We start from the raw sequence: 18,220 nt of genomic DNA on the forward strand, positions 1-18,220 counted from the left end.
GTACTCATTGCAACTCTAGGTCTGAGGTGAGTACACACATTTCCGAGTCTAGGGTATGTACACATTGTAATTCTGGTTCTAGGGAAGGTACACACCTTGCAAACGGTACTGAAGGAGGCAAGTTAGCTCAGGCAGGAATATTTCCACAGGGACATAACAAACATAAGGTATGGAGGGCTATGTACGTCAATGCCCACAGTTTGAGCAACAAGATTCTGGAATTAGAGACGGAAATAAGGAACGCCGACCTAGATGTGGTGGCGATATCCAAGACCTGGCTCACGGACTCCCATGGAGGGGACATGGCCATACTGGGTTACAACTTACTCCGTCGTGATAGAGAGGGCAAAATGGGAGGAGGGGTAGCTCTTTGTACTAAAGAAGACATTAAAGTTACAAGAATTGCGGATGTCAGGTACACCGGGGAATCCCTCTGGGTGAATTTGACCAGGGGGAAGGACAAATGCCTGTATCTTGGCATAATATACAGACCTCCAAGACAACAGGATGACCTAGATATTGAATTAATCGAAGATATAGAGAATATCACTCTTCGTGGGGACACAGTATTATTATGAGATTTCAATAATAATAATTATGAGATTTCAATTCCGGAACCAGAGGAAATAGAAAATGGAGATCAAGATAGCAAGCTGGTCCAATTAGAGGTGAGCCAGGAGGAGGTCCTCAGGCAGATAGACAAGCTAAAGAGCGACAAGTCGCCAGGCCCGGACGGCATTCACCCAAGGGTGCTCAAGGAATTAAGGAATGAAATAGCAGAGACACTTCAGCAAATATGCAACCTATCCCTAAAAACTGGAGAGATCCCGGAGGACTGGAAAATAGCAAATGTCACGCCCATCTTCAAGAAGGGTTCAAGGGGCGACCCGGGAAACTATAGGCCGGTAAGCCTCACATCGGTCCCGGGAAAGATGATGGAGGCGCTGATCAAGGACAGCATCTGTGACCATATCGAAAAAAATGGACAGCTAAGGTCGAGCCAGCATGGGTTCTGCAAGGGTAGGTCGTGCCTCACAAACTTATTGTACTTCTTTGAGGGGGTAAATAACCAGGTGGACAAAGGTGAACCCATAGACATAATCTACCTAGACTTCCAAAAAGCCTTCGATAAGGTACCACATGAGCGGTTGCTCAAGAAGCTATGGAATCACGGGGTGCGAGGGGAGGTCCACCGATGGATCAAAAACTGGCTGGCAGACAGGAAGCAGAGGGTTGGTGTAAAGGGCCACTACTCGGACTGGCAAGGGGTCACGAGCGGGGTTCCTCAAGGGTCAGTGCTGGGACCGCTCCTGTTTAACATATTCATTGACGACCTGGAGGCGGGAACAAAATGCGAGGTCATCAAATTCGCAGATGACACCAAACTATTCAGCAAGGTTGAAACCACGGTAGACTGCGAGAATCTCCAAAGGGATCTTACGACATTGGAAGAATGGGCGAAAAAGTGGCAAATGAGCTTCAATGTAGGGAAATGCAAGGTCATGCATATAGGGAGAAGGAACCCGATGTTCACTTACAAAATGGGGGGATCAATGCTAGGTGTCAGTAACCTTGAAAGAGACCTGGGAGTGATGGTAGACACAACACTGAAGGCGTCGGCACAATGCGCCACAGCCTCGAGGAAAGCAAATCAAATGTTAGGTATCATTAAGAAGGGTATCTCGACCAGAACGAAGGAAGTCATCCTGCCACTGTACCGGGCTATGGTGCGCCCGCATCTGGAATACTGTGTACAGTACTGGTCACCGTACCTCAAAAAGGACATGGCAATGCTTGAGAGAGTCCAGAGAAGAGCAACTAAACTGATTAAGGGTATGGAAAACCTTACATACACTGACAGACTGAAGAAGCTGGGGTTGTTCTCCCTGGAAAAGCGGAGACTCAGAGGAGATATGATAGAGACCTTCAAGATCCTGAGGGGCATCGAAAAGGTTGACAAGGATAGATTTTTCAATTTGTAAGAAACCACAAGAACAAGGGGTCACTCGATGAAATTGAAGGGGGACAGGTTTAAAACAAACGCAAGGAAATTCTTCTTCACACAGAGGGTGGTGGACACATGGAACACCCTTCCGGAGGCCGTGATAAGAAATAGCACAGTACAGGGTTTCAAGGATGACCTGGATAGGTTCCTGGAGGACAAAGGGATTGAGGGGTACAGATAAGAGCAGTGGAAAGTTTAGAGATAAGTGTTGAGGTAGGCATAAAATTAGTCAAGGACCGCAGATCAGGCAATATGCCTGATGGGCCACCGCGTGAGCGGACCGCCGGGCTAGATGGACCTCTGGTCTGCCCCGGCGGAGGCGACTACTTATGTACTTATGTACAATATGCCTGATGTAAATTGGAACAATCTTACCTCTGCGACTGGCAGCAGCAGAAGGCTATTAACCTCTATAAAGAGAGCAAGACTCAGGCAAATGGTACTGGAGCCCACTAGAGATCAGGCAATACTGGACCTGATATTTACCAACGGAGAAAGCATCACAGAGGTCTTGGTAGGCGACACGTTGGCCTCTAGTGACCACAACATGGTACGGTTCAACCTCAGGAAAGGTTTCACTAAATCAACCACACTAACCAAGGTCCTCAACTTTAAGGGCACAAACTTCGAAAGCATGGGAGACTTCGTCCATCAGGCGCTGCAAAACCAAGTAGAAACAGACAATGTAGAGGTAATGTGGTCAACTCTGAAAACAACCATACACGAAGCAACCAACCGCTATATAAAATCAGTTAATAAACAGCGCAGAAACAATAAACCACAGTGGTTCTCTGCGGAGATCTCAGACCTCATAAAAAAAGAAGAAAAGAGCATTCATCTCCTACAAACAATCAGGGAAGCAGGAATCTAGGGAAGACTATCTGGCCAAGTCAAAAGCGGTCAAAACAGCAGTCAGAGAGGCCAAATTTCAAATGGAAGAGAATCTAGCGAAGAACATCAAAAAGGGCGATAAATCCTTCTTCAGGTATATTAGTGACAGAAACAGAAACACAGATGGGATAGTACGCCTTAAGAAACCTGACGGGAACTATGTAGAATCAGACTCCGATAAAGCCAAAATCTTAAATGAATACTTCTGCTCAGTCTTCACTTGCGAGGCGTTGGGATCCGGCCCTCAGCTGCAGACAAGGGAAAGCACGGAAGACCCATTTCGAAATTTTGAGTTTATGCCCAGCAGTGTCTAATATGAGCTATCAAGACTCAAGGTGAACAAAGCTCTGGGACCAGACAAACTACACCCCAGGGTGCTCAGGGAGTTGAGTGATGTCCTGGCAGAACCGTTATCCGCACTCTTCAATCTTTCCCTAAGTAATGGAAGAGTCCTGTTGGACTGGAAAATGGCTAACGTCATCCCGCTCCACAAAAAGGGATGCAAGACGGAGGCTGTAAACTACAGACCGGTGAGTCTCACATCGATAGTGAGCAAACTAATGGAAACTCTAATCAAACGTCAATTGGACACGATCCTGTCCGAGGAGTATCTACGAGATCCCCATCAACACGGATTTACAAAGGGAAGGTCCTGCCAATCCAATCTGATCAGCCTCTTTGACTGGGTAACAAGAAAGCTGGATACAGGGGAATCCCTAGACATCGTGTACTTGGACTTCAGCAAAGCATCTGATAGTGTCCCACACCACAGGTTATTGAACAAGATGAGTTTGATGGGATTAGGCGACACATTAACTGCATGGGTTAAGGACTGGCTTAGTGGTAGACTTCAAAGGGTGGTGGTAAACGGCACCCCCTCCGAAACGATGGAGGTGATCAGCGGAGTGCCGCAGGTCTCGGTCTTGGGCCCGATCCTATTCAACATCTTCATAAGTGACTTGGCTAAGGGTCTTCGAGGTAAAATTACGTTATTCACCGATGACGCCAAACTATGCAACATAGTGGGCAAGAGCACAGCAGACAAAAGCACAGTGTCTGACAAAGGCTCAATATCCGACAGTATGACACATGACCTGCTCCTACTGGAGCATTGGTCAAGGACCTGGCAACTAAGTTTCAATGCCAAAAAATGCAAGGTCATGCACCTTGGCAGCAAAAATCTATGCACGTCTTACACCCTGAATGGTGAAAGGACTGTAGCAGAACGAGACTTGGGGTTGATCATTAGTGAAGACATGAAGTCTGCCAATCAAGTGGAGAAAGCTTCATCCAAAGCTAGACAAATCATGGGTTGTATCCGTAGGAGCCTCGTCAGCCGTAAGTCCGAGATCATAATGCCTTTGTACAGATCCATGGTGAGACCCCATCTGGAATACTGTGTACAATTCTGGAGGCCACATTACCACAAAGATGTGCAGAGAGTTGAGTCGGTTCAGAGAATGGCCACCCAGATGGCCTCAGGACTCAAGGATCTCCCGTATGGGGAATGGCTGGATAAGTTGCAGCTATACTCACTCGAGGAACGCAGTGAGAGGGGGGACATGATCGAGACGTTCAAATATGTCACGGGCCGTATCGAGGTGGAGGAAGATATCTTTTTCTTAAAGATCCCATGGCAACAAAAGGGCATCCGTTGAAACTCAGGGGTGGGAAATTTCATGGTGACACCCGAAAATATTTCTTCGCCGAAAGAGTGATTGATCGCTGGAATAGTCTTCCACTAGAGGTAATTGAGGCCAGCTGCGTGTCAGATTTTAAGAAAAAATGGGATTGGCACGAGGGATCTCTTCACGGAGGGAGTTAGGGGGTGGGACATTGGTACGGGAGACTAGATGGGCCGTGGCCCTTTTCTGCCGTCAGTTTCTATGTTTCTATGAGTATGACTCCTAAAATTTTAAGAGACCAGGCTATTGGATATTCTTGTCCTCTTAAACAGAGAATTTTATCCGTAATTTTATCGTTGGGACTAGCCAAAAAGAATCTGGTTTTTTTTTTTCAGTGTTTCATTTCAATTTAAATTCAATAGTCCATTGTTCAATCTCATTTAGGATAAAAGTACAGTGGTACCTTGGTTTCCAAGCATAATTTGTTCCAGAAGCATGCTCGTAATTCAAAGTACTCAAATATCAAAGCACATGTCCCCATAGGCCACAATGTAAACTGAAACAATTCGTTCCACAACCAAGGTTTACTATGGTGGCCCAGGGGTGGGTACCTGCCTGTGGGTGCTGCAGCCCTTGTAGCGTGGTGGCTTCCTTTCCTCGGGGTCCCCGTGCGGCTCTCCTCCCTCTTCAGCCTATGCCTTTTCCGTTCACCAGCACCTCCCGGCTTCTGATTCAAGCCGGCCGCCATCCTTCTGACACATACGCAGGACCTCTGAACTCCCCCTTCAAACTGGCGCCGCTCCAACAACACGCGCAGGACTTCCTGCGTGCTTGTACGTGGTGCGTGTGTTGGAGCGGGGCCGGCTTGAAGGGGGAGTTCAGAGGTCCTGCGCATGCATCTGGAGGATGGCCGGCTTGAATCAGAAGCCAGGAGGCGCTGGTGAACGGTGGAGGCATCGGCCGAAGAGGGAGGAGAGCCACACGGGGACCCTGGGGGAAAGGAAGCCACCACGCTACAAGAACTGCAGCACCCACAGGCAGGTACCCACCCCTGGGCCACCATAGTGAGAGCTCATGTAGCAAATCAACATTCGTTTTGTAAGATGAAAGTTTGCTGAGTGTTTTGTTCGTCTTGCAAAACACTCGCAAACCGGGTTACTTGCAAACCGAGGTTCCACTGTAATCTGATTTTTTTATTTCAGTGGTAAAAGAAATTACATTTCTTTCTGTGCAGGGAGCGCCAGAATGCCAGTAAGCAGGTACGCCGGACAGAGAAGAAATTAAAGGATGTCCTCTTGCAGGTGGATGATGAGAGGCGCAATGCAGAACAATTGAAGGATCAGGTGAGTGCTGCCAACTGGGAGTGTTTTCCAGAAATACTCTTGGTCAAGATCAGATCTTCATTCTAGGAATATTAAGATTCTGCAGCTCCTTGTTAGCATTCTTTCCATTGCTTAGCATTAGTGTCCAGTTTTATTTTAGATAACTTTACGATTCTCAGCTGATAGCATTGAATTTTACCTGCTTTTGTTTCCTTGCTTTTATGTCTTGACTCTGAGCTCTAAATTTACACCACATTAAGGTCCAGATCATGCTGCATGATATCAGAACATTACTTGTATTCACAGTAATGCAGGAAATGACAGCAGGTATAGACCTGCACAGTTACCGTATTTTCACGCATATAACGCGCGCGTTATACGCGTTTTTACCTACCGCGCATACCCCTCGCGCGTTATATGCGTGAGCGCGGTATACGAAAGTTTTCAAACATAGTTCCCACCCCGCCCGACGCCCGATTCACCCCCCCAGCAGGACCACTCGCACCCCCACCCCGAACGACCACTCGCACGCGCTCCCACCCGCACCCACATCCACGATCGGAGCAAGAGGGAGCCCAAGCCCTCTTGCCCGGCCGACTCCCCGACGTCCGATACATCCCCCCCCCCCCGGCAGGACCACTCGCACCCCCACCCCGAAGGACCGCCGACTTCCCGACAATATCGGGCCAGAAGAGAGCCCAAACCCTCCTGGCCACGGCGACCCCCTAACCCCACCCCGCACTACATTACGGGCAGGAGGGATCCCAGGCCCTCCTGCCCTCGACGCAAACCCCCCCCCCCCCCAACGACCGTCCCCCCCCCCCCAAGAACCTCCGACCGCCCCCCCAGCCGACCCGCGACCCCCCTGGCCGACCCCCACGACCCCCCCACCCCCCTTCCCCGTACCTTTGGAAGTTGGCCGGACAGACGGGAGCCAAACCCGCCTGTCCGGCAGGCAGCCAACGAAGGAATGAGGCCGGATTGGCCCATCCGTCCTAAAGCTCCGCCTACTGGTGGGGCCTAAGGCGCGTGGGCCAATCAGAATAGGCCCTGGAGCCTTAGGTCCCACCTGGGGGCGCGGCCTGAGGCACATGGTCGGGTTGGGCCCATGTGCCTCAGGCCGCGCCCCCAGGTGGGACCTAAGGCTCCAGGGCCTATTCTGATTGGCCCACGCGCCTTAGGCCCCACCAGTAGGCGGAGCTTTAGGACGGATGGGCCAATCCGGCCTCATTCCTTCGTTGGCTGCCTGCCGGACAGGCGGGTTTGGCTCCCGTCTGTCCGGCCAACTACCAAAGGTACGGGGAAGGGGGGTGGGGGGGTCGTGGGGGTCGCCAGGGGGGTCGCGGGTCGGCTGGGGGAGCGGTCGGAGGTTCTTGGGGGGGGCGGTCGTTGGGGGGGAGGGGGGTTTGCGTCGAGGGCAGGAGGGCCTGGGATCCCTCCTGCCCGTAATGTAGTGCGGGGTGGGGTTAGGGGGTCGCCGTGGCCAGGAGGGTTTGGGCTCCCTTCTGGCCCAACTACCAAAGGTACGGGGAAGGGGGGTGGGGGGGTCGTGGGGGTCGCCAGGGGGGGTCGCGGGTCGGCTGGGGGGGCGGTCGGAGGTTCTTGGGGGGGGGGGCGGTCGTTGGGGGGAGGGGGGTTTGCGTCGAGGGCAGGAGGGCCTGGGATCCCTCCTGCCCGTAATGTAGTGCGGGGTGGGGTTAGGGGGTCGCCGTGGCCAGGAGGATTTGGGCTCCCTCCTGGCCCGATATTGTTGGGGAGTCGGCGGTCCTTCGGGGGGAGGGATGTATCGGACGTCGGGGGGGGGGCATCAGGCTTTCAGGATGGGGACAGACCTTCAAGGGGGGACAGTGCACGGAAGTCAGGGGGGGGTGAACGGAGAGTCGGGACAGCGCACGGAGAGGCGGGGCAGTGCACGGAAGTCAGGGGGGGTGAACGGAGAGTCGGGACAGCGCACGGAAATTCAGGGCAGTGCACGGAAGTCAGGGGGGGGGTGAACGGAGAGTCGGGACAGCGCACGGAAAGTCGGGGCAGTGCACGGAAGTCAGGGGGGGGTGAACGGAGAGTCGGGACAGCGCACGGAGAGGCGGGGCAGTGCACGGAAGTCAGGGGGGTGAACGGAGAGTCGGGCAGCATGCGCGGTATAATCGTGAGCGCGTTATACCAAAGTTTTTGTGCTTATCATCGTGATTTCTGCGCGCTATACACGTGTGCGCGTTTTATACGGGTGCGTGTTATTTGCGTGAAAATACGGTAATCAAGTCTGCCCAACAAGTCTAAGCTGCCCCTGCTATTTGGTGCAGGTTAGTCATTCATGCTTAAACACTGGCAATTTACCATCTTGCCACCCACATATAGGTAGTTAAATGTGATGCAGTCTTGGGACAATCCTTTATAATCAAAAATATTACTAACAGTAATTAACTTGTTAATCTCAACATTAAATTGTTTTCCTCTCCTCCCCTTGAGATGCACAGCACCCTTACTTGTAGCATATGATACCCAGACTTGATCTTTGTCTTTGCCATTTGTGGAGGACATACCTTAAAAGTCTGTCTGGCATTGGCCTCAATTCCCTTATCGACACTTGTCATTTGTCTTTTTTTCATTTACCAATCAGCAGCACTACGTTCAATTTTTAATAAACTGTAGATCATTTATTTTATACTGTAAAATGCATAATTAGCATGCAGGTAGTCATTCCAGCTTCTGCTTTGTTCTTTGGGAGCTGTATTTATAATCTTCCCTCTAAGCAGAATATGTGAGCAATCGCTCATACATTTTATATGGTTGCTCACAAAAATAACAGCAAGAGGGAAGGAGAATCAGTACCAACCATAAAAAATTAAACTAAATCAATTACCATATGTGTGGTATTTTGTGCTATATACAGAAATGCATTGCTAATACTAGGATCAAAACTTTTTTGTTTTTAGAATTTGTTGCTCAAATGAAGAAAACGTTTGCCCTCTTTATAGGGATCTTTGCTTATAGATTTGAATTTGCAAATGAAATTGGTCAATACATCCAGTTGATCACCAAATCAGAATTCTAGCATATGCCCCTAAATTGAAAGATTTGGTAGCTCTGACTTAGAATAATACTGTAGTTTACTTTCTTTGGGAAGAAAACTCACATGCATGGAATGATTACTGTGACAGATGAGTTGCATCAGTTTCTGGGAGTTTGCTGTACAAAAACAAGAGAGAGAGAGGCAGGTAGTCCAAGGAGGCAAGTGAACATATAGGTCTCCTCTTCTAGCTAATAAAGCAAACTTAAATTTCCCATGATGATCCCTTCCTCTCAAATAAAACATTTCAGTAAACAGTATGCTTTGGGGGGAAGGGCTATGGTGGCGCTTATAAAATTTAGTTGATTGAAACAAATAATGCAGTGATAACTCGGAACCATTGAGGGGCAGATTCTCAAAACTAAAATCTGCCTTTAAAGTGCTCACTAAACCGGTTCAAGTCAGTTTAGTGTGCATGTATTTTAGCAGCGGATTATCAAAACAACTTACTGAGGTCTTTTCTGAGTTTTCTAGCAGTCTCCAATACTGCCATGCAAATGTAGTTACGAGGTCATTAATATTAAAATGATAATTCCGAGCAGTTTTCTATAATCGCAGAATGATTCTCTAATCTTGTGCCACATTTGCAGCCAAAATTTACCAACAGATCTGAACTGTTGTTGCCTTACTTTCTGGTCAGTGTCTGAGCACTGGTTGGCTGAGACACTGACAAGAAAGTAAGGTTTGACAGCTCAGACCCCCACCCCCCACGCAAATTAAAATTAAAAAAATTGAAGATCAGCAGGAGAGATGCTCACTCTCTCCTTCCACGTTGTCTAATCACTCAACACTGCTACACCCCCCTAATGCAAATTAAAATAATTTTTTTTTTAAATCCAAATTGAAGTTCAGCAGGAGTGATGCCCAATATTTCCTGCTGTGTTGTACAATCCCCATTCCCCGCAGTTGGATTGATGCCCACTCCCTCCTGCTGCCAAGCAATGCCCTCCTGACACCCCTCCCCTAGCAGCAGGAGAGATGCCCACTCCCTCCCGTCACCAATGTCAAGTGACCCACCCCGACACCCCTTGGCAGCGGGAGAGATGCCCTTTCTCTCCTGCTGCTACTCAACCTCCATCCGACACCCCCCTCCCTCCATGCCTCCGACAACCCCCTCATCTTACCTACTATAGGTCCTATGATACCAGTGCATCTCTTCACTTTGTTCAACGTCAGAACCACTATGTGATACATTGAGTTACCCTCAACCACATTGACAGATGAGCCAACAGTAATGAGATCAATTGCAGGAGTTTTTCAGGATATCGGTGACATTTTCAAGTTGCAAATGGCAGCGATGCTAATATTGTATCCCTCGGTACCGGCCCATGCTGAACTTAGCGCTTAAAGGCCTGAAGGTACCGATTCTAGTTTCTTCATCGAAGCATTGATGACCATCGAGATTTCATGCCAGTAAGCATCATTCCTGCAAGGGGGAAGGAGAATCGGTACCAACATCGATCCAGTGCTAACCATTATTGACATTCCTTCTCAACATTCTCAATTCAGAATCTCCTGAGGTACTGGATGTTTCTTCTAATGCTGAGTGTGAACCTACATTATCTGCTCCAGAATCATATGGAATCCCTTCGAATTCATCTCCTTGTTTTTCCTAACTATATCAAGCAGATGGTACAAAGGCTCTAACTGTCAAATTGGACTAATACTGAGCCCAGAGCAGCAGTCCTTGATGCCTTGGATTATGATGGTCCTCCTACAGATCTTCTTAAGTTGCCTGTTACCTAAACAACCGCCTAAACCGCTACCTCTCATCCAGATCAAGAAGAACTCAAAACCTATTCACCTTCCCACCTAATAATGGAACCCGTCTTAAGAAACTATACGACAGCCTTCTAGCGACACAGGCAGCAAAAATTGACCCCACAATCACCAAACTAATAATCAATACAACAGACATCAAAGTATTTCAAAAAGAAATCAAAACATTTCTATTCAGAAAACACGTCATTACCAACTAATATCCTCCCTTTATGCACAAGCTCTCCCTCTATAGAATAACACATTAATCAATTCTTAGAACCTTTCCTATCATACATACTCTGATTCCTATATAAACATTTTCCACACTATCCAATAAACTTCTTATGTCATTATTAGGTAACTTCCAATCTGTAAACCGTATATACTGATATTCTCCACTATATTCTCTTATCACTTGATTCCCTGATATGTAATTTTCATAATTGAATCCTCTACCACACCATGTAATGTACATGAATCACTGTTATGTAATTTATCTAGATAATCTTTATTACGCAATTCTTTTGGTAATGTCCAAATCTCCTATAATTTGTATTCCGCCTTGAACAATATATAATGTATAATGTATTCAAAATTAATTTTCCTATGAACTGTTTTCCTACCTTCTTCTACTCTATGTTTATAACCTAACTAATTTATTTTTCTCAAGTACTTTAGCAAGAATGTGAGCCTTTGGGACAGTCAGGGAACTCTAAGTACTCTCTCTTCATCTTAATTAATCTTACTTGTTGCATTTCTTCTGTTTCAACTGTAAACCGCTTAGAACTTCACGGTACAGCGGTATATAAGAAATAAAATTATTATTATTATTATTATACTCTACATAAGGATGTGCTTTTTAAGAACTGGGATACCCCTCTTTCTGTTACTATTGCTCCAAGCATGATTCCCTTGAGTTTCTTGACTTCCAGTTGTGACTACTAATCATACCACTGCACTGGATCATCGCCTTTCCACATCATTCTCCGCTGCACATACTCGCATTAGCACCACTGAGAACTACTTGAAGGATCCACCATGGGTGTAGAGCCTGTATGGTGGAATCACCTTCATTGTCCAGTATAACAGTGCTGTAAATAGGGTTGTACTGTATGGAGAACCAGCCAGGACGGATCATCTATCTCACCCATTTTAACTACTATTACTTATATTATTAGGATTCTGGGTGTAGAGCCTACTAAGTCCAGAAGACATCCACTATTGGTTTAGAGCCTTTAAAGTGGATCTTCTCTTCTTTTTTTTTTCCTTGACTATTTCTTCCACATTTGCCGCTGAGACCTCGAAAATGGAGAATACCATATCAGATGGTATTTCACTGAATATGTTCCCTCAGCAAGATCACCAGGTTCTTCAACACACAGAATCTCTCACTGTATCATCAATGCTAATACAGTACTACAGGAGATATTTGCAATATTTTACTCTACTGCCTATTTGCTATCAAAAGAACACTGTCAACATTATCCTTCATCTCCCTCTACTTCTTTCTTCTAAAGAACTTGGAGGATTGGGAGTGGCTGTAGGGGAGGAGGAGGCAATACACATCCTATTTAGGATGGTTTTTTTCCTTCTGGCTTTCTCTGCCTTCACTTTGGGTCTACCTTTAAAATTTTTAGACATGTTATTAAACCTGGTCCAGTCCTGGGACTTCGACTCTGCAACATCCTTTTCCTGCCATGCTCCACAGGCATAATAAAACAATTGCAGACTGTACAAAACACACCCCTCAGACTGATCTCTTAACTAAGAAAATATGATCACATCACCACTGCATACCTAGACACACACTGGCTCCCAATGCAAGCACAAATATTATTCAAATTTTACTGTCTACTATTCAAAGTTCTGAATGGCACTACCCCTACCTACCTGACCAAAAACCTTATCCAAAACAACTTAACCAGGCCAAGAAGAACTCAGGACATCAATTATTCACATCCCCTCGCCCAATCAAAGGCATACAATGCAAGAAGATGTAAAATGGTCTACTAGTAACTCAGGCAGGAAACTTGACCACCTCGCTGCCTTATTGACAGCAACGACAGATTTCAAAACCTTCCAAAGGGAAATAAAATCCTACTATTCAGAAAATTTGTCAAGATAATTATCTTGACCTTAATTATCCCCAATTCTGAATGTCACAATCTTATAATTAAGACCTGATTCTGTAAATCTCCAGGAATGTCCAGCTTACCTCTTTTATAATCTGCCTAGAACTGGAAGGTTAAAGCGGAATAAAAGTAATTAATGTAATGTAACTTTTCGGGGGGGGGGGGGGTGAACGTATCAAGCGAGTTTCCCTTAGTTCCTATGGGGAAACTCGCTTTGATATATGAGTATTTTGGTTTACGAGCATGCTTTTGGAACGAATTATGCTCGTAAACCAAGGTTCCACTGTATATCCTTTCACCTAAGTAGGTGACTTGTTTTAACTTAAAGTATAACTTCAACAGCATTTCTTTGTCCTGTAGAAATACAAGAGAGACCAACAATGTCACCCATCCCTGAATTTCAATATCAGAAGATTGCTATATAGCAGAGACATCTAATTGTGTATTTTCAACTTCTGGAGTTTTTCCCTATTGCATTTGTTTTAAATAATAAATTCTCTGTAATGGGGGAAGGCTTATTTCCGGAACTTTCAAAACTATTAACATAAAGTTCTTGTGGTGACATAAACTTAGCAATCGGAAAATTAAGAATCCTCAAGTTCAATTTTTTTTTGTTGATTTTCTAAATTTTCAATTTTCCTCAAACATCATTTTATCAGTCATCACATTTGAGGTCTTAGTTGTTATCTTCTCTAATTTATTTAAATCCACCTGGTGCTGTTGAACAGAAGTCTCCAAAAGACTTATCCTAGAGATTGAATTTGAAATAATAGAAACAAGTTTGTGCATACCAAATGTAATTTCTCAATCGCCATCCAGATAGAATCCAATGTTACTGCCTGTGGTCTCACCAGCAGCTTGAGAAGGGAGGTAACTGCCAGGTTTTCTTTGGCTTCTTCCCCAGAGAGTGCTCTCCGGATTCCAACAACCTCACCACCACTTGCTCCCACTTGCTCCACACAACCAGCACGCAGCGGCTCAAACACAGGAGTCGGTGTTCTGATGATTACTTCCGGGTCTAACATGGCTGCAGAGCGTGCCTCACTTGATGTGCTCGGTGAGCCCTCCTGCATAGTCTGCCCTGCCGATGTTTCTCCGGGCATTGGAGGTGTGTGCAGTCAATGCTCTAGCATATTTACAGTGCTTATCCTCTTCCTAATCTTCTTCCTCACCATGACTCTCATCCCTTCGTAGTTCCCTTTTCAGAAGTTCAGTGCCATGGCTGTCGTTCTGAATTTATTTATTTATTTTTTTGTTCCTGTGTCTAGGTTGAAGTGGATCATGTTGTGATCACTGTTTTCCAGCGTCCCTTCTACTCCTCGTAGTCCATTTAGAATTAAGTCTAGAGTTGCATTTCCTCTCATATTTTCCATGACTAGTTGTTCCAGGAAGCAATCGCCTACAGTATCCAGGAACTTAGTCTCTCTACTGCAGCTGGAGTTGCCTAGGTTCCAATCTATCCCCGGATAATTGAAGTCATCCTTGATAACTGCGTTGCCTCCCTTGCATTCGTGTTTAATCTCGTTCACCATTTCTTCAGTCTCTTCGGACTGCCCTGGGGGTAGGAGCCATGCATTCAGTGGCATAGTGCTCTGAGCCTTCGGCACCCTGAGGTTTTGGATTTGGCTCCCAGTAAAACTCCTTCTGATCCTGAGCCAGCCTCAACTCTACAGTGTTACATTGCCTTCAGTTGATTTTTTTTTTTTTACTCCAGAATAAATTCTAATCATTTGGTAGCAAGCATCCACACTCAAGTCATTTCTAATAGATGTATTAGACACCTTATTTCACATCCAAACGGCTTTGCCTTTACTGTCTAGTTTTTTTCTATTGTCATGTTAAAAAAAAAAAAAGAGAGAGAGAGGAGATGGCCCTTCGATCATTCTGCAATTCATTTCCATTGGTGCACGTGTTTTGTTTTTTTTTCTTGCTGTACTTCTCTATTCACAACCAGATTCCTGGTAGCTCTTTCTACCATTCCTTCCTTTAATTAGGAAACAGTCCTCTTTCTCTTACTTGATACTCAAGTTTGAGCTCACTCCTCTCCACTTCTTTTCAGTAGCAGAGGAGGTCAATTTCTGCATACAAATTTGCATATCCTTCTTTGTTTTCCTTACCTATGGGGCCATCTGATATTTTCATTCCCTGTGTGCCACTTCTAAAATTACAAAACGTCTTTGCTGTTTTTCCAGCTTATCTCTTGAGAAGTACTACTTCTCTTTTACTATCCTTGCACTGGCCTTTTTCTTTCTTCAACATACCAGTGTTCTTTCACAGCCACCCAATCCTCAACTGTTACATTCTATAACCCATAGTAACGACTAGGGTGGTTTTTTCCTATAAAACTATTCTAATCAACGGGAACAATGATTTCATTTTCTTGGTACAATTTCCTTTCATTACCCATCTGTGTCTTCTGAGACATGACTGGTTTCAACTGTTCTTTTTGGATTGTCATCCATAAATGTACTTTTGCCAGTATTCCTTTTTTCTTTTCTTGGCCATCCACTGTCCTCTCCTTATCCTATGCTATGAAGGTGCTAGATTGTTCCGCTCAGTTTGATTTTTGTGTTGTAATGCTCTCTCAATAAATGTTCTAGTGCAAAAGACATACAAGTCTTGAACAAGTGGGTTATTCACCTCGAATCACGAGTCGTGTAAAAGGTATCATGTAAATTTTTTCTGGCTCTGCCTCCTCTATCTCTGGGCTCTGCTTCAACTCCTCAGTTTTATCTTCTACACACAAGTTGCAGGTGCCTGTCTCATCTGCTTTGATTACAATTTGTTTTCGGGGTTTTTTTTATCCTGGATTTGAGGCTTCAGTGCTTCGGAGGTTCCCGGTTTTATTGGGGAAGCTCTACTTGAGAGAAGACACATTCCTGTCAGAAATCTGTAGCTGTGAGGGCAACCCTTTAGACCATTCTCCTTGTAACAAGGCTCACTCCTGATTATTACCAGAGTTTGAACGCAGGCTATTTGGCCTTTTGTCAGTCTTGAGGGCTCTATTGGATTCTGGCTGCATTTTCCCCCATCCTGACAATGCGTGAGTAGCTGTGGGGGTCTGGGGTCTCAGGCTAGACCTTAGTCTGACTGGCAGCCCAAAGAAACAAGCATTTGGAGTCATTTTACATGCTTGTCTGAGGTGGTAGTCATCTTCATATTCTAGCTGCTGCTTTAACAGAAACAGGCACAGTACAAATCATTGTGGTCTTTGGAAGGGGGGTCTTCTAATTGCCTTTTTTGAGGTTTCTGAGGCTGGGATTTGGGTTCCCTACCGCCAAAAACCCTTTCCTGAATTTTTGTGCTTTTATTTAGCTTTTTCAGGCCATTTTGGGGGCCAGATTCTGCTGCAGAAGCCATCTTGGTTTTCTCAATCTGATTTAAAAAGCCTCAATCTGACTCCAGAAAACCTCAATTTTGATTAAAATCATTAGAGATGGACTCCAGGCAGTTTATCCCTGATTCATGCAAGATATGCCCTGGATGGCCAACTGAGGAGCATCCATGTTCCACATGATGCAGGGCACATGAAAGGGAGGGGGGGACAGGAGCAAAGAGCTTATCCTCCTCTAAGGCAGGAGATTCTCAGGTGGTTTGTTGGAACAAAAATCACTTCCAGAGCCCTTGGTTAGTGACACAATGAAGCGTAGATGCGCAAACACCACTGGGCCTCCGAGGAGACAAGAAGAGTTCCTACAGATACCCTTAGGGCATACTGTTCAGGACTTTACTCCTGATTATGTTGGTCTGATGTTTGAAGCCTATTTGGCTTATTGGGGTCGCTCTATAATGTCTGGGGTCCTGCCAGCTATTGGATAGGGGGGGTTTGCCTCCTCAGCATAGTGCCACCTCTGAAGGTTCCCCTGCAGGAATCAGAGATCCAGTCGGAAAGAAACTGGGAGAACTGGGGGATCACAATCAATGACTTTACTTCCTCAATATTAATCTTTGGTTTTGGAGGATTTAGGGTCTCAGGCTAAGGATCACAGGAGTCTGGCAGCCATGGGCCAAGGAGAAGACCCTGTGTCATTTTTCTAATCTGGAACGCTTTGGGCTTATGGCATGGCTCTTGAGCGCAAGGTCTTAACATGGAAGGGCTACTCGGAGGTGATCATAGCTAGCTACCTTCCTAAGATCTAAGAAACTGGTAACTGTTGCAGCCTATGCTAAGGCTTGAAAATTGTTTCAGCGTTGGTATGCTAAGCAGAATGTGGAACTCTTTAAGGCTTCAATGTATCCTGGCATTCCTTCAGGATAGTCTCGAGAAGGGTCTGGCAGTTAGTTTCCTCAAAGTATAGGTGGCAGGCCTCTCATGCATTAGGATTCAAGTGGAGAAAGGTTCTTTGGCCTCTCATCCTAACATAGCCAGATTTTTGAAAGGAACATTGACTGCATTCTCAAGTGCAACTGCCGAACCCGATGTGGAATCTTGACATTTGTTTTGCATGCCCTCAGTAAGACCCCATATAAGCCTTTATAAGAGGCATCACTGATAGCTCTTACGGTCAAGACTATATTCCTAGTAGCTATCGCCTTAGCAAGAAGGGCCTCAGTGGTGCAAGCTCTGTTGTGCAGAGAGCCTTTCCTCAGATTTACGGAGGCTGGTGTCTCACTACACACAATACCTTCTTTCTGCCAAAGGTGGTCTCTTATCTTCCATGTAAATCAAGAATTCCAACTGTCTGTAATCCATGCCACAGATATGAAGAAAAAGAATAAAATTTTGGCTTTTCTGGATGCTAGGAGAGTTATCCTCCATTACCTTGAGATGATGAATGATTTTCGTATCTCAATTCATCTTGTACTAATGAATCCTAGCCACCTGGGGAAGCCGACTTCTAAGACTTCCATTTCAAGATATTTTCGCGTGGCTATTTCTTCTGCCATGGTGCGCCCTCACCTGGAGTACTGCATCCAGCACTGGTCGCCGTACATGAAGAAGGACACGGTACTACTCGAAAGAGTCCAGAGAAGAGCGACTAATATGGTTAAAGGGTTGAAGGAGCTGCCATATAGCGAAAGATTAGAGAAACTGGGCCTCTTCTCCCTCAAACAGAGGAGATTGAGAGGGGACACGATCGAAACATTCAAGGTACTGAAGGGGATAGACTTAGTAGATAAGGACAGGTTGTTCACCCTCTCCAAGATAGGTAGAACTCTCTAAAGTTGAAAGGGGATAGATTCCGTACAATTGTGAAAGTTCTTCTTCACCCAGAGAGTGGTAGAAAACTGGAATGCTCTTCCGGAGTCTGTCATAGGGGAACACACCCTCCAGGGATTCAAGACAAAGTTAGACAAGTTCTTGCTGAACAAGGACGTACGCTCGTAGGGCTAGTGTCAGGGCGCTGGTCTTTGACCAGAGGGCAGCTGCATGAGCGGACTGCTGGGCATATTTTTGCGTGGCTATTTCTTCAGTG

The 18,220-nt window shown here is 45.9% G+C and overlaps 1 protein-coding gene across 2 annotated transcripts in view; it reads left to right on the top strand.

Annotated features, from left to right (window-relative positions):
- The window catches only part of MYH9 (myosin heavy chain 9), an 807,001-nt gene that overhangs the window by 763,933 nt on the left and 24,848 nt on the right, over nt 1-18,220 (top strand). For both annotated transcript variants that reach the window (XM_033935132.1, XM_033935133.1), the window contains exon 39: nt 5,756-5,864. In XM_033935132.1, coding sequence (XP_033791023.1) covers nt 5,756-5,864 — 109 coding nt within the window. The remainder of the gene's footprint in view (nt 1-5,755; nt 5,865-18,220) is intronic.

This window comes from Geotrypetes seraphini, chromosome 2, assembly GCF_902459505.1.
Source record: "Geotrypetes seraphini chromosome 2, aGeoSer1.1, whole genome shotgun sequence".
NCBI classification, from domain to species: Eukaryota; Metazoa; Chordata; class Amphibia; order Gymnophiona; family Dermophiidae; genus Geotrypetes; species Geotrypetes seraphini.